The following is a 25,443-nucleotide window of genomic DNA, read 5'->3' on the forward strand; positions in this document are numbered from 1 at the left end:
CCCCCACAGTAGATTACTTAATAACTTACACAACACCACAGTTACTTAATAGCACCATTATTACAACTTTAACATGTACCATGGATCCTATTTATATATATTATTATAGTGCTAATAACACTGATGTACAGGGATGACTAGCTATCACACTAATTGTGGCAGTCCAAACACAGAAACTTGGCTTTTGTTTAAAGGAAAGAAAATTTATTGCAACAGTTGCCTCAGACTTTGGTGTGACAATGTTAAATCTGAGCTCTGTTGTATTAGGTTCCAGTCATGTAAGACTTAGCCTCAGTGTGTTAAAATGGAGTGGTGGCGAAATCTGTTTGATGTGGCCTTGACAATTTAAACAAACCAATGGCCATTTTGGTCTGAAAAACAGGAAAGAAATTTGAGTGGATGTAGTCTATATTGGGATTTTTGGGATTTTGGGTCTGGTGGTTGATGTCCTGAACGGGATCACCACAATCTTGACAACAATTTAGAACACTGCTTAGTCAATTGAGGGAACCTTCTTTTTATCTTTTTTTCTGGGAACCATAGTCTCAAGCACCGTTGCAGTCTTCCAAACTGAATCTATATACATGTGGGCTGATAATGACCACCTTACCAAGCTGAGGGCCTGGTGCAGTCACACAACTAAGGAGTGGGAAGTTTAGCTTCACTGTCTAATCTCAAGTATCACATTTTCCTTGTTGGGAGTTGGGCCTAAAACATTATTATTTCTGAGCTCTATGCTTTGTTTCTTCACATGGGGCAATGGTCTAATCTAGAGTCTGCTGGTTCTCAAAAATTATTACATGGAGAGTAAGGTGCAAGGAAATAATGTGTCTTACTTAGAATCCTCCTTCCTAGTTAGCAATCCACCTTGCAAGGTCCTAGGGCTTTTTGAAGAAAACGAATTCTAGCACTCAGCCTGCAGTATCTAAACTTTTTAAAGGATAATAATTTACCATGAGAAAAAAAGGAAGAGAAAAGAAAATTGGAGATAGTGACAAGATATTGATGTGAGAGAAGAAGGAAATTAGATAATGCAACAGTATCAATTATCAACAGCCATGATGTACTGTACACATCCCACTGGAATAATTTAAGCAAAGATAAGTTTCAAGAAGGGGAGCTTGCGTATGTGTGTGTGCATGTGTGTTTTGAGGGGAGGGGGTTGATTTAGGTTTAGTGAGATATGACAATAACTGGACAATTTGTACCATGTGAAACAAATTTAGGAATGCAACTTCTGGCCTTGTTAAGAGAAGGTGTTCGGATTTTACTCTGAGAACAACCTCTTGGTCAGAAATTGGGCTGAAGGGGTTCAAGGTTGTATGATTGTGTCAGATTTGGGTCATCAGGAGATTCATCAACTTACAACTTCGCAAAATTAGATATGCACTACTGCTTGACTTAAGAATGAAAATTTCCAGAATGCTTTGTGAGGAGATTCAGAGTGGTCTCTTTGTTTTCTATCGGAATAAGGGGCATAATCTTTTTTAGATTTGAGGCAACAGATTTTATCTGGACTTGAAATCCAGTTCTAGTGAGGCAAAAAAGGGTCCTCAGATGAGTATGTTTTCCAGGTTCTAAGAAGGGCATGTAGTGGCTTTATGAAAGTCGGTTCCAGAAACTCAAGTGGGAATTTCATCAAGATGATTAGGATATTGACCTCATGCAGATTCCTAGAGATACCTCACAGCTCAAGGAGCAAGAATAATCAGGAATTCCAGATATTCCCCTAGCAGAATGAATCCCAAAGAGTTGTGGCAGTAGACGATATGGGCAAGGGAAGAACAGCTGCTTACATAGACAAGCCAGGCAAACAATTGGAGATGAAAGTCACTTGAGGGATACATACCACAGGCGGTGGTGAGATGAGTCGCTCTTCAGTCTGTTGAAGCAGGCGATCCCGCAGTAAGAAATGGTCAACTAGAAATTGTCTTGGCAGGTGGAGCAATGGATCATGGATGAGATCAGGTGATATGCAGTAGCAATATGTGAGGCTTTTGAAAGTTAATAAGATAGATTGATTATCCCTGTTAGTCCAATTGAAAACTTGAATTTAATTTAAACTTGGTTACTATTTAGACATGTGAAAGTGTGTCGAGAGACTCGAGACGCCTTGCAATTCAGTTCAGGGCAAGGTTTTTTCTTATTTTTTCATTTTTTTGTTGGAAAGTGACTCCTCATGCAATACTTTGGGTCCTATTGAAAGACAGCATAATTTTTGGAAAACAAAGCTCGGTATACACGAAGACTTTCCTTGCATGCTGGTTCCCTCCTATTTTGATTGGGGTATTTGATGCAAGGCTTTGCTGGAATTACTACAACTTTTGTTTGGATGGTGCTAGTTTTGGAAGACTAAGATCTGCTTGTATCACTACTTTTTGTGTGTCCTGTACATGCCATATTGGAGAAAAGATAGAGCAGAACACATGAAATATTATAGATAATATCCTCTACATTTGAAGAGAATAAAATTTTACTTTTTCCAGTTGTTGCCTTGAAGTTGGGACAAGGAAAAAGAGAAACCAAGACTATAGAAAAGGCTGCTAAAACAGCCAAAGAATAATATCAAAGTAGAAATACTACCACTGTAATGATATTGTAACTATTCCCTGCCTGGCAAGCTATCAGCTTTTGCTGGCCATTGAAGAAATCACTTTCCGGTTACAATCTCTTAAAAATACCATTAAAGTTGAGGTCTCTGGTTTCCCAATACAATAATTGATGCAGATCAAAGCCTGAGAAGAAGAGGGCTGAGAATCAACTTCAGGAAAAAAAAAAATGAGTTTTTTACTGTTCACATGACCAGTAAATTGGGTCAATATCTTCTATTTTAGTTTCATATTTAGTTTACTTTAGTTGGTTTCCTATTTTGTTAGTCAAAGAAGCTTATGTTTTGTAACTTAGGTTAGTTTCCTTTTTGTAATTAGTTGTTAGTTTCTAATTTTGTTAAGTTTGGTTAGCAAGTTAGACACAAATTAGAAAGTCTTATTTCAATCTATTAGTTTCCCTTTTTGTTATTTCTTTGTGTCCAAGTTTGTAAGGCTATTTAAATCCCATTGATCATAATGAAAATAAAGATTTGATTTAAAAATAAAAAATAAAAATAAAAATAAAAAAAATGCCTTATGCTATTGTGTTGTGGGATGCAGTTGGATGTGATGCCTAAACCTGAGGGGTGAGATGCCCATTCACTAATTCTTCTCCCCCTTCGCAGCCCCTCCATCGATTCTCTTTTTTTTTTTTTTCTTTATTTTCCTTTTATTTGTTTGTTGTGAGAGAGAATGTTTGAGTGATCAAAATAAGTTTGTTGAAGTCCAGAAGTTCCATCAAAAGACCAGCTTGAAGGCATGTAGCTGCTGTACTGCAGGACTTCCATAAGTTTTCTTTTTCATTCCTTGAGCATAACTTACCAACCAGCCATCAGTTACGGCTCATCTTTTGAAGGATAAATATACATCGTATAAGGGAACTTCACTCCAAGTTTGAGGATCATCCGAAGCCAGGAACCCTAGTTTCAGAAGAGTGGTCAAAAGTTTCTTAATTCATGTCGACAGCATATCTCTCAATTCAACTTCCAGAATTTGCTAAAATTTTTATGGCTTGTTCCTTCTTGTAGGATCTCTAATCGATCCAAAATTCAGCTCCATCTGAGTTGTGGTTTGTGAGTAATCGGCATCTTCTCTATTCAGTCAGAATTTGAGATCCTGCCTGGGATTAGGATCACTTGTGATTCTACTCATAGATTTAATACATATATACTGATGATCTGCTATAAACCCATTTCTGATGTCTCAAGCACTGTAATTCTGAGGCAGTGAGAGAACAGCAGGGTCAACTTTAATTTCGCTGCCTAAGACAAGGCCTCCTAAACAAGAGAAACTGAATTACTTTTTAATTTGTATTTTATGTTTGCCATTCATGGTAGAAGTAGCTCGATCCGTGTGCACCATGCAACATGTAAAACTTTTTTCAGAAATTAAATCTCTGATTATGAACTCCTGTTATTACAGCCATTATCCTCGTTACACTCACATTTTTGTCTTGCCCTCCTGCACAAAAACACTTTGGAGAGGTCCAAAAGATTGATGGTGCCGACAATCTTTCAGAAATGTCTAGTAGGGGAATATTTTAAAAAAGAAAAATAAAAAGAAAGTGCCTACTTTCTAAAAGAATAAAGGGATGAAATTGAATTTTCAAAATTCTCTTTATGTTTAATTTACTCGAAGAGGAGGTTACTGACTGCATCCTATCACAAAGATGCATATGCCATGTGAATCAGCTTTAGTTCTTTCACTGAATATGTAAACCATGTGCCAGCTTTTCCCAAACGTCCTTTCATTAATGATTGTATCAAGCTTCTCAATTTGTAACTCCACTTATACAGGGGGATTTTCCATTTTCACCAGTTTTTTAACATCTGAATGCCTATCTGGTTCTGCTATTAGTTGATAGCAAGTGCATTAACTCACTTTAAATGTCTTCGTTGATCAGTAGACTACAATGAGGTCCCTAATCTTTTGAACATATTATTTGCACCTAACGAATTCCAGGTTCTGAAAATTACTTCACATGATTCACAATCAACATTCTCCCTAGGTAGTTTTTTTTCTGAATTGTTTGATTATTGTTCTTAATGTCATGTTTCAGGGTGTTTATGGTTACCCTATTGAAATACAAGCACTCTTCTTCATGGCTTTAAGATGTGCTCTGCTTTTACTTAAGCAAGATGATGAGGGCAAGGAGATGGTAGAGAGAATAGTTACACGCCTACATGCCTTGAGTTATCACATGCGTAGTTATTTTTGGATTGATCTAAAGCAGCTTAATGACATTTATCGGTATAAAACAGAGGAGTATTCTCACACTGCAGTCAATAAGTTCAACATAATGCCTGATTCTCTTCCAGATTGGGTGTTAGATTTTATGCCAACACATGGAGGTTACTTTGTTGGAAATGTCAGTCCTGCGAGGATGGATTTCCGTTGGTTTTGCCTGGGTAATTGTATTGCAATTTTGTCCTCTCTGGCAACCCCTGATCAATCTGCAGCAATAATGGATCTCATTGAATCAAGATGGGAGGAATTGGTAGGAGAAATGCCACTAAAAGTTTGTTATCCAGCCATAGAAAGTCATGAATGGAGAATTGTAACAGGTTATGACCCAAAAAATACCAGGTGGAGTTACCACAATGGAGGATCTTGGCCAGGTATGCTTCTGCTTTACAGTCCTTCAGGCCGCAAGGTAGAATTGGATTTATAACTGCATGCGAACAAGGTTTAATAGTCAATGGAAATTGTTATAATAAAAAATGACTATGTACATCAACTCTACATCCTTGTATAAATTCACTGCAAATCTGTGGCCCATCATTTGTTACTAATTTTAGTAGGCAAGCTCACTGCTCACCTGTTGACTCCAGCACCTTCACGGCTTCACTGCTTATGCAATTTTAACATTATAGTCCGCATCTTATGTTGTAGCTGTACCTTACAAATTATAGCATCTTCTTTTGCCTTGGCATATTTACACTTGTGTATTTGTTGTGGTTCAGTGCTTCTGTGGCTTCTCACGGCTGCATGCATCAAAACTGGGCGTCCACAGATCGCAAGACGTGCCATAGAACTTGCTGAGAGCCGATTATTGAAAGACAGTTGGCCTGAATATTATGATGGAAAGCTTGGAAGGTACATTGGGAAGCAAGCTCGTAAATTTCAGACATGGTCCATTGCAGGTTACTTGGTAGCAAAGATGATGCTCGAAGACCCATCTCACTTGGGTATGGTTTCTCTTGAGGAAGATAAACAGATGAAACCCCTCATTAAAAGATCTGCTTCATGGACTTGTTGAATCTCTCTCTTTCTCTCTCTCTTTCTAATGTGAGTTTTGGTTTTCTTGCTGCGTTAGCATGCTTTAAGCGGGAGCACATTTATAGGTTTGCACTAACGCATAGTAGTTTGATTGCTGGGATGCACCTTACTAATAATTGGGTGGAAATTCTTGCTAGCCTCTCTCTCTCTCTCTCACTCTCTCTCATGCAGAGTATATAAATGTATCTGATGCTTAACCTTCGGCTGGGATAACTGAAATGAAGCTGCAAGTTCTTTTAAGTTTCATGAACATCTTTCTACTGAATTTGACATGTGGTTTATCGACATCATTTTCTATATATTCAATGGTCAAAATTTTCATAACATTATTTCACATGGAAAAAATGAAGCATTGCTAAGAAATACCTATTTGTGCTACAACTTCTAGTCCCAGAGATGGGCTCCTGACATTCTTTAGCTCACACCTTTTACCGCCTCTAGCCATGGGGATTTAGTGTCATAATCCTACTGAGTAACACCATGTTGCAGTCGGCTGCAAAGATAGATGAATATTTTCCAGATGTGTCAACTGGAAACGGTTGGAAACTTCCTAGCAAGTTCTCAAATTATTCGTCAGTGGTATGTATGGAAACAACTAGTTTAAAGGTTGGAGCGAAAAACATAGAATTATAGACATTCAAAAAATAAGGAATCAAGCTCTGAGGCCAGGAGCAGGTATTAGTGTTCACAACAAGGTAAGTTAATTGCTTAAATAGAAGCACGATATCAATTTAATGTTGGAGCCAAAAATGAAGGAAAAAAAGGGGAAAAAATTGTAAACGGGTTTTAAATGTGTAGATTTCAATCAATTTAACATTTCTGTACTTAATTGACCATATCTCTCTCCCTAACTCAATGGCCTATATTTCTCATGATATCACCTTCAACTCAATATCAATGTATGGACCCCGAGATTGAGATACAAATTGATGCGTTTGCTGAAAAATGTTTCTAAAGTAATGACTCCCAACTCAAACTATACATACATTACTCCAATAGTGTATTGATTATGTTGACGACAATGGAAAAATATCATAACCAAGCCACATTGCTCAATAAGACTTGAAAATGTGTGTTGTATGAATTTAGAATTGGTGTTTGATGAAATTCAATTGTATGTCATAAAACTTATAATGAGGCATGAGATATATATGCATTAGTGTTGGATACTGTAATTGTTTTGAACATTAGATGTAGATATTAATGTAATAATTTTTTAATATATATGAGTATACTATCGTTTCTTTGAAATCTATACGTTTAAAATCCGTACCATATGTTTTCCATTTTTTACCGTTATCTATTTTTTTTTTTTTTTTACCATTTATTTGATCGTATCATTTGAAAATTTGTACTGTTTAAAACATGTATCGTTCATTCCATTTTTTTTGCCGTTCTCATTTTTGCTAACTGTGATTGTAATATCCATAATTCTCTTTTGGGAGAGGGTTTTTAGGTTTTATGAAATGCAATGTACCCCTACACTAGTTTAGGGCAATGGGATTATGTGAATACATGTGGAAGCTTCATTATGAGTGAAATTTTCACCATTATGGGATGGTAATTTCGGCCCACTTTGTGTCCACGTGTAAGAGTCACGATGTTTTTTACATTAATTTTTTTTTTTCCAATTTATGGTAACATTACATCCCCAATTTTTGTGTTTTGGGTAAATGGACACACATTTTTTTTTTTTTTTTGGGTAAGGAATGGACACCCCTAATTGTGTTTTTTTTTTTTTTTGGGTAATGACACCCCTAATTATAACCTTAACGAAAGTGCGAAACGCATTAATGCTCACGATACCCCCGCCGATGGGCACACCACTACCGAAGAGTGGTGCAACGAAGCCTTTTCCAATTCTGTATACGTACACACCACCATCGTTCTTTTGTACGTTTTCATTCCAATTAATAAATATTTTGTCCCCTCGTAATACTCGGAGCAAAACCGTAGCCGCTGCTCTGCTTTTCTCTCTGTTTCTGGTGCAGAACCCTTTGTAGCTTCTTCGAGGCTAAACCTTCATAGATTTCTCAGCGACGAAGACGAGATGAGGCCACCGAGAAGGCCAATACACGCGGTGTCGATATGGGTGAAACGTCAACCTCCCAAGGTGAAGGCTTTTCTTGCCGTCGTTTCGGGTATGACTGCGCTTGTATTCCTCCGTTTCATCGTTCATGATCATGACAATCTCTTTGTAGCGGCTGAGGCCGTTCACGCTATTGGAATCTCTGTTCTCATCTACAAGCTCATGAAGGAAAAGACTTGCGCCGGTAAATCTATCTCTAGGGTTTTTTTCTCTTCGTTTTTGGGGTTATTTTTTTCGATTGAGGTTACTTGATCGTTGTTTCATCTACATTGCATGTAATGATTTATATTTAGGTTTTGATTTAGTAGATTTGGTTTGTTATATAGAAAGCTCACTTACTCCCTTATCTTCCCTTAGATGTTTGGATGAGGATGCTCCCCCCTTCAGAAAAAAAAAAAAAAAAAAAACCTGAATCCACGTAGATTTGAATGCTGAGATGTGTAAAGTTCGATTCCTGCCTGTCTTCCTCTCCTTTGTCCCTTCTGTCGTTTCCAAATGAAATTATGTTCTCATTTTTGTTTAATGGGAATGCGGATGGAGCTCTTTGGCTACATGCGATTATGTCTTTGCGATTGGCGACGTTTTGTAGATATATAATTTTTCATTAAAACGATAGTTATCCATTTGAAACAATATTTGATGTTGAAAGTTCTATCTGATAGCTGGCAAAAGGGAATGTGATGGTTTCCGGTCTCATGTAGCGGACAAACTTAAATCGCTGATTTATTGTTTCAGACTTGATCTATATCGATCTTCTCTTGGCTATCCTTGATGTTTTCTATGAGAATAAGGGAGTTTGGATGGAAATGAACAGCAATGCACTTCTATTGCACTCGATAACACTAGGGGCTCTATCTAGGATTTCCTTCTACGAAGGGATAGGTAGTTTTAGGTTTGATTCTGTCTCGCAAATTTCTTTTGTGCCTTTTTTGCAAGTTCTGAGAATGAGAAAAAGATTTTGATGTCTAGGAGCCACTGAAAATTGCATTTGGTGCTTTTTCCAAGTTAATGGATGGCAAGGTATTACAAACAAGAATTTCGTTGACACAGTTAGAAGAGAAGTGTACTTCTTGACATGTACTAGCAGGTGCGTGCAAACTGGATGATGTAGTGATGCGTTTTTGCGCATAGGTCCTTTAACCCGTGCCTTCGAAGAAAGTTGATCTGCAAAAATAAAATATGGATTGAGTTTTGAGTATCCTAAACGACTGACCTGTCTATTTTTTATAGTATCTTTCTCTCGGGATATAGATAGAAGTAGCTGTGTATCTCTGCATGTACTTCATTTTTAGGAGATTGGATTTTGCACAGTCTAATTGTTGAAAGATCTGCAACGTTACTTCTGGAAGATAAGCTTTGCAGAGCTGGTGCTGATTTGCCTGGGTTTTCAGTGAGTGGACTGAGTTGCATCAAAGTTAGGTACCTTGGTGCATGTCACCAAACTTTCTTGGGTAAATAATATGTGCCAAGTACGATGCCAAGTTGGCTTTCGTGTCGAACATATTGTGGGTAAATTCTCATATCCACAGTGTTTAGCTTTCTTGTCGAATAACCATGGGTGCCCCAGAAGAATGTGACAAACCTTGTGAGGAGAACATCATACTGAACCTGATCAATCAATCCACCAATGGAATACGTGAGCAAGCGCTTTTTATTAATTTTCAGATTAGTATTGTTCACCCACCCAACCTTGTAGGGATTCGGATGAGGCTCCGTTTTCAGACCCAACTTGTGAACAACATCCTCAGCGACGACGTTGGTGCAACTGCCGGGGTCAATCACCATATTACACAAGCTATCATTGCATCGCACCTTGGTCTGAAAGATACGATTATGACGCCAATTGTCCTTAATGCAGGAGTAGATTACAAGAAACTACAGCAGTTTATAACCCCAAACAATACAAATAGGACAAAGAAACAAAGAAAAAAGACCATCAAATAAACCCCCAAAGATACAATACCCATACAGGAGTAAAACCAGTCCAAAACCCAACCCGGTAGGAGAGAGAAACATCTGCAATATGGCTGGGCAGAGCGAGGTGCGGCCCGGTTTGTAGGAGTCCGATTGAGCTGCACTCTTAGGCGTAGAGAGTCCCTAGGGAGGGTATAAAAACCCTCAAAGTTGAGAGGATTCTGATGGCTGGTTGTGAAGTGACAAGCTTTCTTGATTTTCTGACCTAGGAGAGAGAAAACTGAGAATATCCTTCAAGAACAACAGCTGAATGCTTCCAACAGTGACTAGGTAAGGATCGTGGGACCCTTATGATGCCTGGAATACCCTGATTGAAGACCTGGCTGAACAGAGTACATAAGAGAGAAAGAAAGGAGATCGATCTCTCTATTCCCACTAGGATTGCTGATCGGTTCTAATTTCTGCAGACTTTTATCAGAATCTGAATTATACCGCTTGAATGTTACAACAAATAAAATGAAAAAAGAAGAAAGAAACAGATGGGGGGTTGAGAAGGATGAAAGAGAATAAAGGAAGCGGCTATCTCAGCCTGGGCTTCTCACCCACAGCTATCTCAGCTGCTGTGAGCATTTAGTTGCAAACTTTCTTTCATAAATGCAAACTTTCTTTCATTCAAATCTGCCATTATGAGTACATAGGCTCCTATATTTATAGAGGGCAGAATAACAATCAAACTACTACTAGGAGCTAGTTTCCCAATAGGACTAGACACTCCTACTACAACTAGGAGCTAGTTTCCTAATAGGACTAGACACTCCTACTACAACTAGGAATTCAAACTAGAACTTGATTTTATGACTCCAACATGGAGTAGGACTAGCTAACTAATAGTCCATATAGGACTTTACAACCAACCAATAGGCTAATGGGCTTTTATTGAATTAAATAACAACTAATTGAACTAATGAATTAAATCCCGTTTTCCTACTTTCTACCTATATTTTAGGCCCATTAAAGTGGCTCATTTCAAAGAAAACTCATGGGATCAAAGGCCCAACACATATATTACACAACCCAAGACTTATTTGCAATAAAATAAGCCCAAGTGACTTATCTACATCAGTCTTCCTCGGGAAGCTTCTGTGTAGTCAAAAGAGGACGGATCACATAGATTGGTTGACGCTCGCCATCACTATCAGCATCATTGATCTCACTAGGCTCACGTTCACACTCAGCCTCCAGATTTACCGTTCTTGTTTTCAGTTGCTCTTTTGGTGCATAGGGTATAAAATTGTCCTTATTGATGTATGCTAACAACCGATTAGGACATTGAGTAGCTCGATGCCTGTATCCATTGCACGTGAAGCATTGAATAGCCTCATTTGGAAATGCTAAGGTCTGTCAGAACCATGGCGAGGAGGGGAATATGGACGAGCCGGTTGTGTAGGCGTTGATGAAGAACCACTAGCCTGTGGTTTATTAACCAAAGCTGATTTCTTTTAAGGAGAAGATTGTTGTGGGCATGAGGTATCTCCTCTAGAATGTGTCGGGAAAAGTCCTCCGAGTGTAGGGCCTCTTCAGACTTTCCTCAACCTGATAGGTCACCTGAACTGCATCCTCTATGGTAGACAATCTACTAGTGGCCAGTGCGGCACTAATCTATGGATGCAAACCATTGCGGAACCGTGCCATTAAGACTTCCTCGTCCCACTCAAAGTCAGATCGAGTGGCTAAATAGTAGAATCTGGCCACATTCTCCTCAATCAACATATTGTCTTGTCTCAACTGCACAAATTTGAGGTGTACACGTTGCTTGTAATCGGTCGGTTGGAATCTTCTGTCCATTGCACCTCGCATTTCAGGCCATGTAGTCACTTGCCCCAAATTTCGAGTCCGATTTTGCTGGTGGTGTTTTATCCACCAAACACGAGCTGTGCCTTTCAGTTTTCCCTCTGCAAATATCAACTTCCTAGCCTCTGTCAAGTTGTACCATCTGAAGAAAATCTCCAAACTGTAAACCCAGTCAAGGGACTGCTCTGGGTTGTGGTCCCCATAGAAATCAAGGACGTCCAATCTCACTGCTTTGTCTGCTTCGTCATCATATCGTCCAGCCCCATATGGTGGTGGTGGTGGTGGTGGTGGTGGTGGTGGTGTATGATGAGGTGGTGGCAGTGGTGAAAGGGGAACATGTGGTAATGGGTGTGGCGTGACGTGTGGCAACCCTTGCGGGACTGAGTTGGAAGAATCATCAGATAGCATGAGACTCTTTCCTTTCTCAGAAGCTGTCACTTGTCATTAGAAGCCTGCAAAGAAGTCGTCACAATCTGCAAAGAAGTGAGATTATTATTGAGCGTGTTGACACTTCCCTCTAAGGTAGTCACTCGTTTAGTGAGATTGGCAATAGCTGTATCAGTCTCTTCTCTATGTGAACCAATCCGCTAAAGAAGTTCATTGTTACTCACCGTAGCTATAGGAATCTTTTTGGCTCTAATACCAAGTTAATGCAAAACCGGGGTTTTAAAAAAACCCTGTTCGGTTTGCTTAATGGCCCACCCAAATAGGAGTATCCAATAATCAAAGGCAGTGGCAATATTGTAAATAAACATAAGTAATAAAAGAGTGGCAGACTTGTAGAAGTATATGGGGGAATAGGAATAGGGATATGGGGGAAATTAAAAACAAAGAGAAGGGTAAAATAAGACGTCAGAATAAAAGGAGATAAACACCCTAAACTCATGATGGGGTTGTCTTCTTCCTTGAACCAAAGTAGGGCGGTAGAGTTGGGAGAACTCTGTCACATCAGCTCAAATCAACTTCAAATTTCAATCGATCAATCTTCTCTTCTAGAAGTATGAATACCAAAAGGAGTCTATCCCAAAGATGAAGCAACACTCGGGAACCTGTGACTTGAATCTGCTCTTGGCAGAGATCTCCAGAATCAGATCTGAAACTAAGTTTGATCTCTCAGATCAGAACTAAACTTGGAAGTAGTACCCCAGGGTTTTGGTTGCCTATAGGTAGGAAGCCCTCGACCAAGGCCTTTGTCCAAGCAGCTCAAGGGTGGGGAAGATTGACCCCCTTGTTTGGCGCTGCAACTATCGCCCATAAATAGTGGTTGACCAGCCAGTAAGGTAAGGATAAAAGTGAAGAAGAAAAGAGGAGAATGAAGAAGAAGAAGATCAAAGTAGAGGGGAGGGGTATGCAAACATCACAGCAGCCACGGTCACAACCATTATAATTCAGCCATTCCACTATTTCATTAAAAAAAAAAAACCGAAAACTCCATAATCATTTATAGCAATTTAAAGAAGAAATCCTCACTTAAAATTGGAAAGCAATTAAATGTTGGAAACTAACTAATTGCAAAGGAAATCCTATGTATTTGCTTCTAAAATAGAGAAAAATCAACTATACTAATTTGCTTTCCTAAATATCAACCATCAACCCTGACCAGACCAGAATTTTGGTTTGGGCTGGTTGTATATTGGCTTAGGCCTCCATAATGAGTCAGTCTGTCCAGCCAAGCCAAGGCATCTGCATCATGGATAATCTCTGTTTGTTCATCTACTGACCTCTATTAAGAGTCCTTGGACTATTGAAATCGATGGATTTTTCTAGTGTGACCTGCTGTCCATTATAATCTGATTTTTATATACAAGTGTTGGGATTGGTTTATGGTTGTTCTTTGATGAAAAGTTCCTGCAGTTGAGATTTGGTTGGTTCGCTTACCCTTGGCTACATTATTAAATTTATATTTATTTGACAGGTAAACATAAATAGAGACGTTTGGTATGATTTATGACCCCTATTTCTCATTAAAATAAGTCATATACCAGAAAATTCATAAACAAGTAAAGAGGTGTTTATGATTTATTGGGATAAAGCGATTATAGTTGTTTATGCGCTAGATCATTAATGAGCACATGTTTTAATGGCTCAAAACTAAGGGTAAGTGGGTCAATTCACATACTTTTATAAAAATCCCTTCAAATAGAGTCTAATCTTTGGTGAATAGTTAACGACATCCAACCTTTGTCTTAAAAAAATTCAAATAAAAGTTAAGAACATCCAATGAACTGCATCTTCATCCCCCCCCCCCCCAAAAAAAAAAAAAAAAAAAAAAAAGACCCTAGATCCTATGTGTTATGATCCTAGATACCTGTGATCAAACTAGAGAAAGAGGAAGAGAAAGGAAAGAGAAGAAGAAAAGAAGAAAGAAGAAGAAGAGAGGCGAGATTGAGATACTCCCAAGAGAGGGGAATAACCTGCGATCAGACTAGAATAGTTTGTCGCAGGCTAGACCCTAATATTTATATATTAGAACCAAATAAACAGGTACAAAAATACCCTTAAACATCGAGCTGGAGCATATACATCACCCATGTTCAGTTTGGTACACCCATGTTCAGTTTGGTACAACCATTACGAAAACTAGGAGCAAATAGAGACATAGTGAACATGTCTGCCAACTGATATGAGGAAGGAACAAAAGGGGTCTCGACCAACTTCTTTAGAACAACATCACGAACAAAGTGGCAGAAAGGGTACAAAAATACCCTTAAACATCTAGTCAGCCCTAATACAGAGATTGGGATCAATAGGACATAATTGCCCCTATCGCCCCTGTCGCTGATTGAGCTAACGCCTCAATCTTAACACTCCCTCTCAAGCTAGAGTATATACATCACCCATGCTCATCTTGGTACAACCATTACGAAAGCTAGGAGCAAATAGAGACTTATAGTGAACATGTCTGCCAACTGATATGAGGAAGGAACAAAAGGGGTCTCGACCAACTTCTTCAGAACAACATCATGAACAAAGTGCTAGTCCACCTCATTGTGCTTGGTCCTCTCGTGGAAGACCAGGTTACTAGCAATGTACACAACAATACATCTTCATAGGCTTGGTTACTGGAAACCCCAACTCCAGAATTAACGACCGTAACCACATCGACTCAGCAATGGTGAACCATAGCTCTGTATTCTGCTTTAGCACTAGACCGGATAATGGTAGTTTGCTTTTTACTTTGCCATGTAATCAGATTACTTCCAACAAATGTGCAATACCCTGTGGTGGACCTATGATCACTAGCAGAGCCGGTCCAATCAGCATCAGAGTGGCCAACTAGTTCTATATGCCGATTAGGACGATAGATTAGCCCTTTTCCAGGAGCACCCTTTAAATATTGAAGAACATGAACAACAGCGTCCCAATGAGCTTTTTGAGGAGACTGCATGAACTGACTAAGGACCCCAATGGCATAAGAAATGTCAGATTGTGTGACAGTAAGATATATCAACTTGCCAACCAAACTCCTGTACTGATGCACATCCTGGAGAGGTTCGCCATCACTAACACCAAACTTTTGGTAAGGATCCATAGGGATATCTACAGGCCTGGATGCAAGCATACCAGTATCAGATAAAAGGTCCAACACATACTTTAAGACAAACTGATCCCTTTCTTACATCGAACCACTTCAATCCGGAGGAAATAGTGAAGCTGACCTAAGCCCTTGGTCTGAAAGTGCTGCTGTAGGTAGTTCTTCACTTCAGAGATTCCTGCCTTATCATTACCAGTAAAAATAATATCCACAAACAACCAAGACAACCAGCTTATTACTTTTGCGACGGACAAAGACAGAGTGATCAGAGTAACACTGAGAAAATCCACAAGTTACTATGGTAGTACTGAACTTGTCAAACCATGCCTGAGGGGGCTATTTAAGTCCATAGATAGCCTTGTGTAGACGACACACACAACTTTGATTCTCCCCCTGAGCAACTTAACCAGGAGGTTGCTCCATATACACCTCTTCCTGTAGATCACCATACAAGAAGGTGTTCTTAATGTCCAACTGAAACAATGGCCAATCAAAGTTGATAGCAAAAGAAATAAGTAGGCGAACAGAGTTCAACTTAGCAACTGGGGAGGAGGTCTCAAAATAATCAACCCCATATGTTTGAGTATACCCCTTGGCAACCAGACGGGCTTTCAACCACTCAACAGAGCCATCAGAGTGATACTTAATAGTGTAAACCCAGCGACACTTACCAAGTCCTTAATTGGAGGTAAATCTAGCAGACTCTAGGTAGCACGATTCAAGAGAGCATCTATTTCTACATCCATGGTAGCTTTTCATCCTGGGGTACGCAAGGCGTCAATATGAGATCGGGGAATGGTGTTAGTAGAAAGAGAGGGTAAGACCATGGATGGTCAATGGGAGATGAGACAAGGAAACAAAGTTATCAATAGGATACACATCCATAGATTTTTATGCAAGTGCGTGTATGTTTACGTTGAGCAATTGGTAACTCATCAGGGATAGGAGGAAGAGGAGATTCACCAGAGGAAGGCGGGAATGGAGGGAGCGAATCATCTGGAGTATTGGTATCGGCATTAGGCTGTTCAAGCTTCTTGCGCTGATAAACCTATAAGGGAGGCGTGTTGCTGGCACTAGGAACATCAGGAAAAGGAATGAGAGACGGGATGGGTGGAGTAGTTGGAGAGTTCCACTCCATCCCAGACTGAGACGCCTGAGGAGAAAAGAGTGATGTGCCTTCAAAAAAAGTCACATCAGCACTGACAAATTTTCAGTGAGACAGGATTATAGCACATGTACCCTTTCTGAGTGCGTGAATAACCTAATAAAATGCACTTAGTGGACTGAGGAGATAATTTATCTATCTGTGCATGCAAATTATGAACAAAACTCACACACCCAAAGACACGAGGAGGAACAGGAAAACTCGACAGATTAGGAAACATAATAGAAAAGAGAGACCTATAAGAAAGAATCGAGGAAGGCATGTGATTAATCAAGTGACATGCAGTTAAAATCCCATCACACCAAAATTTTTTTGGAACATGCATATGTATCATAATAGCTTGAGCTACCTTGAGAAGATGCCGATTTTTATGCTCAGCTATCCCATTTTGCTGTGGGGTATAAGCACAACTAGTTTGGTGTATCATCCCACGGTTGGCACAAAAATCAGAAATATCATTTTGGGCATACTCTAAAGCATTATCAGATCAAAAAATCTTAATTAAAATGCCAAACTAAGTGGCATAGGGTTAGTTATGTTCTATCGATCCCTGTCTCTGTATTAAGGCTGACTAGATGTTTAAGGGTATTTTTGTACCTGTTTATTTGATTCTAATATATAAATATTAGGGTCTAGCCTGCGACCGACTATTCTGGTCTGATCACAGGTTATTTCCCTCTTGGGAGTATCTCGATCTCGCCTCTCTTCTTTTCTTTCTCTTTCTCTTTCTCTTTCTCTGGTTTAATCACAGATATTATTCTCGTGGGCTTGTTGGTCGAGGTTTTAGTGGACAGCCGTCTGATCAGTCATCTTGCCAGTGCACGTACGGTGGGAAGTCCAACCATACTGTAGAGACTTGCTTGGCAAAGCATGGCAAGCTAGAGTGGGCAACCTAGTTAGCCAATCATGCAGTGTCAGATGATGGTACTGACACCGTGTCTCCCACTGATACTAAACCGAGAACTTCCTCAGGAGATTCGTCTACCAGTTTACGTGATGATATTAATCAATTACTCAGGCGCTTGCAGACTCTTGAGGCATCCTCTAATACATCCAATGGTGCGTCTACATCTGCTGCTACCTTGGCTCATGTAGGTACCTCAGCCCTTCTTACCACTACTACCCCCTAGATCATTGATTTAGATGCCTTTTTTCATATGACTGGTAAGTCATCACTGTTTAAGTCGTTTTCTCCTAGTACCACCTCTACATCTGTTATTCTTGTAGACGGTGCTTCAACACAGGTTTTAGGTTATGGTACTATCTCACCTACATCCTCCCTTAATTTGACCTTTGTGTTGTATGTTCTCCAATTTCCATTAAGCCTCCTCTCTGTAAGTCAATTAACCAGGTCATTAGATTGTTCAGTTACCTTCTTTCCTTTTTACTGTGTTTTTCAGGATTTTCACACGAGGAAGACGATTGGTGGTGGGCGTGAAAAAAATGGTTTATATTATCTCAACTGTGGCACTCCTACTTCTTCTGCTGCTGCTACTGCTGTTGGGGATGTGACTCCTTTCCAATGGCACTGTTGTTTAGGACACTTGTTTTTGACTAGGTTAAAACTTTTATTTCCTAGTTTTAAGTTTGTGCTCAAGTTAGAGTGTGAAGCCTGTGAGTTGGGAAAGCATCACCGTTTGTCCTTTCCATCACGCTCTGTGTCTTGTAGTCCAGCTTTGTTTTCTTTAATCCATTCTGATGTTTGGGGTCCTTGCACAGTCAGCAATAGATTTGGATTTCGATATTTTGTGACCTTGTGGATGATCAGTCTTGTCTTACATGACTGTATCTGTTAAAGGAGAATGTGGAGACTATATGAACTGACTAAGGAAAGCTCATTGGGATTTCGAGTTTGGTTGGCAAGTTGATATATCTTACTGTCACACGACCTGGCATTTCTTATGCTGTTGGGGTCCTTAGTCAGTTTATGCAGTTTCCTCAGAAAGCTCATTGGGATACAGATACAACCATGTAAGACGAGAATGATCATCGACAAAGGTCACAAAATATCGAAATCCAAATCTATTGCTGACTCTGCAAGGACTCTAAACATCAGAATGGATTAAAGAAAATAAAGACGAACTACAAGACAACAAGATGGGAAGGACAAACAATGATGCTTTCCAACTCACAGGCTTCACACTCTAACTTGAGCACAAACTTAAAATTAGGAAGTAAAAGTTTTAACCTAGAAAAAGACAAGTGTCCTAAACGACAGTGCCATTGGAAAGGAGTTACATCCCCAACAGTAGTAGCAGTAGCAGAAGTAGGAGTGCCACAGTTGAGATAATATAAACCATATTTTTCACGCCCTCCACCAATCGTCTTCCTCGTGTGAAGATCCTGAAAAACACGGTAAGAAGGAAAGATCTGAGTAATTTAATAACCTAGTTAATTGACTTACAGAGAGGAGGCTTAATGGAAATTGGGGAACATGCAACAAAGAGGACAAATTAAGGGAGGATGTAGGTGAGATAGTACCATGACCTAAAATCAGTGTTGAAGCATCGTTTGCAAGAATAACAGATGTAGAGATGGTACTAGGAGAAAACGACTTAAACAGTGATGACTTACCAGTCATATGAGCAGAGACACCTGAATCAATGATCCAGGGGGTAGAAGTAATGGTAAGAAGGGCTGAGGTACTTGCATGAGCCAAGATAGCAGCGGATGTAGATGCACCATTGGATGTATTAGAGGATGCCTCAAGAGTCTGCAAGCGCCTGAGTTAGGGGTGTAAGTTTAGCCTTGACGATCCGAACCCGCCTTGAGCCCGAACCCTGTCTAACCTGACTATGAGGGCGAACCCAACCCGACCCTGTGTGGGGTTGGGCCGGGGCCTGGGTTGAGGCATAGCCAACCCAACCCAACCCAACCTTAACCTGCCCTGAGTCTAACCCTGATTATTATTGTGCTTTGTAGAATGCAGGTGTCTCTCCTAGCCAAGGGGAGAGCCATATTTCATGGTGGGAGTTTCCTGTGTAACAAGAATATGATAGAGAATAGTATAGCCAAAAGAGAGCACAAAGCCAAAGGAAACACCCATCGCTACAACTATGAAATAAGGAAAGAGGAGAGGTGGGGGCTTGCAGTACTCGAGTTTCTTGGTCCTTGTATGTTGGAAATTAGGCATTATTGTAGATCAAGATGAAATTCTAACAACAGTGAATGATTGGATTATGTCTTAATATGTTGACTTTTGATGGAGGGGGTTAAAAAAAGGGTCACATGGAAAAATAGGGGCACATGGAATCTCCATGAAAGAATGATAAAATATCACATTCAGTATAGTTTAATGGAGGAATTCATTTTAGCATTTTAATTAAAAACCCTTTGCTTCAAATCTGTCAATTTTCTTAATCCTCAAATGTTATACTTATCGGAAGGTGATTCCACTAAGAAGACCAGCTAGGGTCAATCTGACCCAACCTGGCCCAACCCTGAGCCTCGTAGGGTTGGGCCTGAGCATGAACCAGGTAGGGTTGGGTTAGAGTTAGGTTAGGGTTGTAAGAAACCCGGCCCAACCCGGCCTTATTTCACCCCTAGCTTGAGTAATTGATTAATATCATCATGTAGACTGGTAGATGAATCTCCTGAGGAAGTTCTCAGTTTAGTATCAGTGGGAGACACGGTGTCAGTACCATCATCTGACACTGCATGATTGGATAACTGGGTTGCCCACTTTGGCTTGCCATGCTTTGCCAAACAAGTCTTTACAGTATGGTTGGTCTTCCCACAGTAAGTGCATTGGCGAGATGACCGATCAGACGGCAGTCCACTAGAACCTCGACCAGCAGACCCACGAGAAGAATACCTGTGATCAAACCAAAGAAAGAGGAAGCGAAAGTGAAAGAAAAGAAGAGAAGCGAGATCGAGATACTCCCAAGAGAGGGGAATAACTTGCGATCAGACCACAATAGTCTGTCGCAGGCTAGACCCTAATATTTATATATTAGAACTAAATAAACAGGTACAAAAATACCCTTAAACATCTAGTAAGCCCTAATACAGTGCCGGGGATCGATAGGACATAATTGCCCCTATTGCCCCTATCACTGATTGAGCTAACGCCTTAATCTTAACACTGTGGATTAACCAATTGGATTCATTGGATTTGTGTTGGCCTCTCCCTCCCTATCCCTGTAAATCCTATGGATTGACAAACTTAGATTAGCTGGAATTGGGTTGGCTTTGTCAATCATGTATTCTACACTAGGCAAATGTTTGAGATTTTAAAATGTAATCGCAAGCGTACGGATCAGTGTAGCTACGGGTCGAACACAGGGAGAGCAATCACTTTATTTATTTTTTCTTTTAATAATGTGAAAGTGAACTAATTAACGGTTGTGATCTAATTCTAATTACCGTCCTAAACATATGTATCTAAAATAACGTCTTAACCATTCGTCATCTAAGAATTTAAAGACGCAAGCCACGCAATTAAAATTAAATAAATAAATAATTGAAAATAAACAACCCACGCAATTAAAAAAAAAACAATAAAAGAAAAAAATGTTGAAATAAAAATAAAGTAAAAGAAAGGGGATAAGGCTAGAGAGAGACTCACAAGTAGGTTTCTCTACTTAGCCCGAGGGATGCATCATAATATGAGCTTCCGTACTTGACCAGAGAGTCACTCTTACAAGGGTTACTCTACTTGGCTTTAGGGAAAATGAGACAATTAAAATAAAAACAAAAAATTGATGGTTCTATGGCTAGGAGGGGCAAAACCAAAACATACACTAGCCATGAACCTTGGGGGAAATGGATGGCAATAATGTAACGACTGAAATTAAAATCTTAAATTAAGAAAGAAAGAGTAGTCAGAAGAGGGGGGAGAGAAGACTACTGAAGGAGCCTACTTGCTTGAACTTCAACCCTTGAACTGAAAACTTAATCGATTTGAGATACTACCAGTACTAAAAATCATATCTGGAATAAACCAAATCTGAAATTTCTAGTACTAGAGAAAACAAATCTGAAGAAAAAATAAATTGAACTTGAAAGACATGCTTTATAATTTGTTCTTGTCACCTAGAACTAAGCCTAGAACTAGAACTTGAAAATTACAACTTGAATTGCATAAACAATAAAAATAAAAGACTGAATCAAAAACAAAAGTACTTGCATTAATTGAATAAAAAGAACTTACAAAAGTGTTTAAAGCATAAACTTAGAACTAGAGCTAGAGAAAGAGAAAACTAGAGAAAGAGATAGAGCAACTAAGAAAAAACCCTAAAAGAAGAATGAAGTGCCTCCTCCCCTTGTGTTAATTCTATCATATAGAGAATGGGGGAGGGAGCTAAAGATTTTAGCTTCTAAAAAAAAAAGATTTTTTTTTTATCTTGTTAATGAGGTGGAGGAGGGAGAAGATAGAGAATTGTAGGAAGTAGAGAATCTTCAACGATTTTGCTTCCTTTTTCTTTTTTTTTTCTCTCTCTTCAAACGTGGGCAACATCTTGGATGATTTTTTTAATTATTATTATTATTATTTTTTTCCCCTTTCCTATTTTCCTCCTATTTTTCTATTTTTCTCTTTGTTTCCTTATTTCTCTCCTCTTGCGTAATAAACCCTTTGGCCGACCTCCTTTGAGTGATGAGTAAGAAAGAAAATCTTCTAAAATAAAAACCTCAACAAAATGGCAGTTAAGAGGTTCGAACTTGAGACCTCCTAATAAGCAAGGGATTTTGCACACCACAACTCACCAACTATGCTTGGTAGTTGTTACCAAAAACGAATTTTCAATCACTTAAGGATGTGGTCCATCAATCTTTGTTGGCATTTAGAATATTCCTTATACCCTTGGAACAACTGCAGATGGGCTGTTTTGCATCTCGGTTCAGTTCTGATCCATTATTCTTGTTCTGACCCGAAAAGAATAATCACTTGTACGGTTGACCAAACGATTATGTACTTGCAATTGAACACGTCCATCTTGCTCAGAATTTCGTCTTCGCAACCATGAAAAGAAATAGGACATCTTTACGTGTAAAATTGGAGATATAGCGCCCGATAGTTCTTAAAGCTTTGAAACTATAAAACCTGCAAAAAGAGAGAAACCCAAAGTTGCTCCATTCTAAATATGTAAAATGCATGTTTTACTACCCTAGATTTCACACATAAATGTACTCATCAGAATTCCCCCACACTTAGACTTTGCTAGTCTTCGAGCAAAATAAAATGAAAAAGAATAAAAACAAAAAGCCTAACTCACTTTCGTAGGAATCATGGTTGCACTTAGCATGTGCAACAAGTCTTTAAACCCCCTAGTGGACGAGTTGTGTCTCGTGGGTGTTTGTAGTGAATATACACCCAAAATTCAGAATAAATAAATCCTAACATTGGCTAAAGGTAAGGCCCATACCGATCCGGAGCAAAGATAATTTTTCTTACAAGGGACCCCCACACTTGAACTTTTATTACATTTTATCAATTTTAGGCACTAGTATATTTCTTAATTTGGAACTCACCTCGTCTTTTTCCAAAACATCCTTATCTTGAGGTAAAACCACTTGTGAAGAAATAGAGAACCAATGACTAAGGCGTTGGAGTGTTTTTTACGAAAACATATTACCAAGCATTAATGACATTTGCACATTTTTTTCTCCTTTTTTCGCTTAATAAACTTTATTCTACTTCGTTACTTTTGGCCTGAATGACATGGTGGAGCAAACACCAGACACCCAAGTTATTATGTAGTTTCACTTTTTGCATATGCCCACAAAGACAATGTAATGTAGGGATAAATTTGGCAACCAAACCAGACCCAAGACTGCAGGATTTTATAAACCAGAGAACAATCAATAATCACCCAAAATTAGGCAGCAAACAATAGTCCAGAAGTAAGAGGCAAATAGTCCTTGTAAATCAGAATTTTCAAACCCAGAATTTGGAATTTCTGAAACAGAGATTACACCAAACAAATAGATTAACCAGCAGCAGGTATAGAGTACTAGATAAGCCACAATCAGAAACAAATACCACAGAAACAGGTAAGTCGAACCAGATCTGAAGTCTGGCCTGAAACACAGTCGGCCAGAAGTATTTAACACCTCAGATCAGACAAACCCATGGTCTGATTGGTCCCAAATTAAGGTCAAACCTCCATTTTAATAAACCCAACAATCAATCAAAAGGGGAGGGTCATCAGCTGGCTAGATCTTCAGAACAATATAGGGGCAGCAGGAGAGAAACTTGAGATTTTCAGAACCAGAAATCAAAAGCAGTTCAGATTCCTTACCTGGTTTGAAGAACCTTGCAATTAACTTGGAAAAGAAAGAAAAAATAGTTGAAGAGACCTCTTGGACTTCACGCCGCAAAGAGTCAATTGGATCAAACATCAATTCTTTCAGCCTTGATCAAACACAAGACAACTCTTCATGAAGAAGACAATAGCAACAACCATTATTTTTTTATTAAAATCATTCTAGGCTTTTAGGAGCCTCCTCTTCTTTATTTATAATGTTAATGGCGGAGGAAATTACAAAATAGAAGGTTCCTCAAAAAGGAAACCAAATATTCTCCTAATACAATAGTTAATAAAAACTGAAATTAGAAACTAGTTGAAAAAGGAAACTAACTACTAATGACTTGACTTAATTAATAACTTGACTCCTAAGGAAACAAATATAACTCAAATCAAGCCTAACTAAAAAGGAAACTAATGAAAATGGAAACTAACTAGTAATCCCGTATTCAATCTTAGACCCCCCCTTTTAGACCCATGAAAGTGGTCTATTACACTCAAAACACATGGGATCAAAGGCCCAATATGTATGGAACCCAACCCTAGACTTATTCCTAATAAACAAGCCTATTTTGGTAATTAATCTGCATCAACTCTTCCCATCTTGAAAAAATTCGTCCTCAAATTTTACAGTGATAAGGAGGAAACAACATGTGCGTAGCAGCTTTAACCATTCCCAAACAAAATTCTGGTTGCTTGTAGACTTTTGGAAGGTAGTCTTCAAGGTGTGGAGCTTTCTCTTCAAAGAACCATGATGGCATAACAAACTCTATATGCTCAACCTCTGAATCAATACCAACTGTGAATGTCGTGTGCATAGAGTCGTCAATGTTGGTAACCTTCTCATCAAGGATTGGAACAAACGCATCCTTTTCATCATGAATCTCAAAGACTTGTTGTGGAGTTCTTTCAATCACTACCTCATCTTCCTCATCTTTAGTCTTGCCTATTATGCTCTCTTCAATGTAGAATCCTTCACTGGAGTCTTCTTCCATGGTTTCAGTCTTGTCTACTATGCTCTCTTCAATGTAGAACTCTTCAGTTGAATCTTCTATCTCTTGACCTTCTGTCTTTGAAGCTTCAAGAACCATCTCTTCAATGTAAACCTTGACTTCAAGTTCTTTTGGTTTGAATAGAGGTATTTTCACTTCATATAAAGGAGTTGTGGCTCTTGGGGGTATTGAAGTGTTAGGTTTAGTGGCTGAAAAATTCTTCTTGACCTCCCTAGCTTGGTAACCAAACCTTCTACCTGGTTGTGCCAGAAGTTCCTCTGCTTGAAGAGGCTTGTCAAAGCAATCTCTCACTGTATACACATCAGCAACACCAATTTCTCTCTTAATTTTAGCTCGTAATCCCAGTCGAAACTGAGAAAGTAATTTCCTCTCATTCTTCCTAATGCTTGTGAGAGAATAAAGTGCATCAAATTTGTTCATGTATACCGTAACATTCATATTTCCTTGATGAAGAGGGTTCAATTGGTCTTGTATGCAAGCTTTAAAATTGCGTGGCAAGTACTTATCAGATAGTTCTTGCTTCATCTCTTCCCATGTAGTAGGTTCTCTACCACAGTCCTCCAGTTCGTACTCATAGGTTCTCCACCAATCACGGGCAGCCTCAACTAGCTTGGCACGAGCTAGTTTCATCTTCCGTTCCTCAGGCAAGTCATAATAATCAAAATAATCATCCAGAGCAGCTACCCAATCATAGAACAAATGGGGGTCATATCTCCCATCAAACTCCTTCAGATCGAGCTTGACCTTCGGTGAATCTCCAGA

The 25,443-nt window shown here is 39.1% G+C and overlaps 2 protein-coding genes across 3 annotated transcripts in view; both read left to right on the forward strand.

Moving 5' to 3' along the window:
- Nucleotides 1–6,113, forward strand: part of LOC122073067 (probable alkaline/neutral invertase B) — an 18,669-nt gene extending 12,556 nt beyond the window's left edge. For both annotated transcript variants that reach the window (XM_042637573.1, XM_042637574.1), the window contains exons 4-5: nt 4,648–5,206; nt 5,552–6,113. In XM_042637573.1, coding sequence (XP_042493507.1) covers nt 4,648–5,206; nt 5,552–5,847 — 855 coding nt within the window. In that variant the 3' untranslated portion in view covers nt 5,848–6,113. The remainder of the gene's footprint in view (nt 1–4,647; nt 5,207–5,551) is intronic.
- A 1,576-nt stretch (nt 6,114–7,689) lies between these two features.
- Nucleotides 7,690–25,443, forward strand: part of LOC122073068 (ER lumen protein-retaining receptor erd-2.2-like) — a 33,342-nt gene continuing 15,588 nt past the window's right edge. The window contains exon 1 of the mRNA XM_042637575.1: nt 7,690–8,140. Within this exon, the coding sequence (XP_042493509.1) occupies nt 7,918–8,140 (223 nt within the window). The 5' untranslated portion in view covers nt 7,690–7,917. The remainder of the gene's footprint in view (nt 8,141–25,443) is intronic.

Source organism: Macadamia integrifolia, chromosome 3 (genome assembly GCF_013358625.1).
Source record: "Macadamia integrifolia cultivar HAES 741 chromosome 3, SCU_Mint_v3, whole genome shotgun sequence".
Taxonomy (NCBI): Eukaryota; Viridiplantae; Streptophyta; class Magnoliopsida; order Proteales; family Proteaceae; genus Macadamia; species Macadamia integrifolia.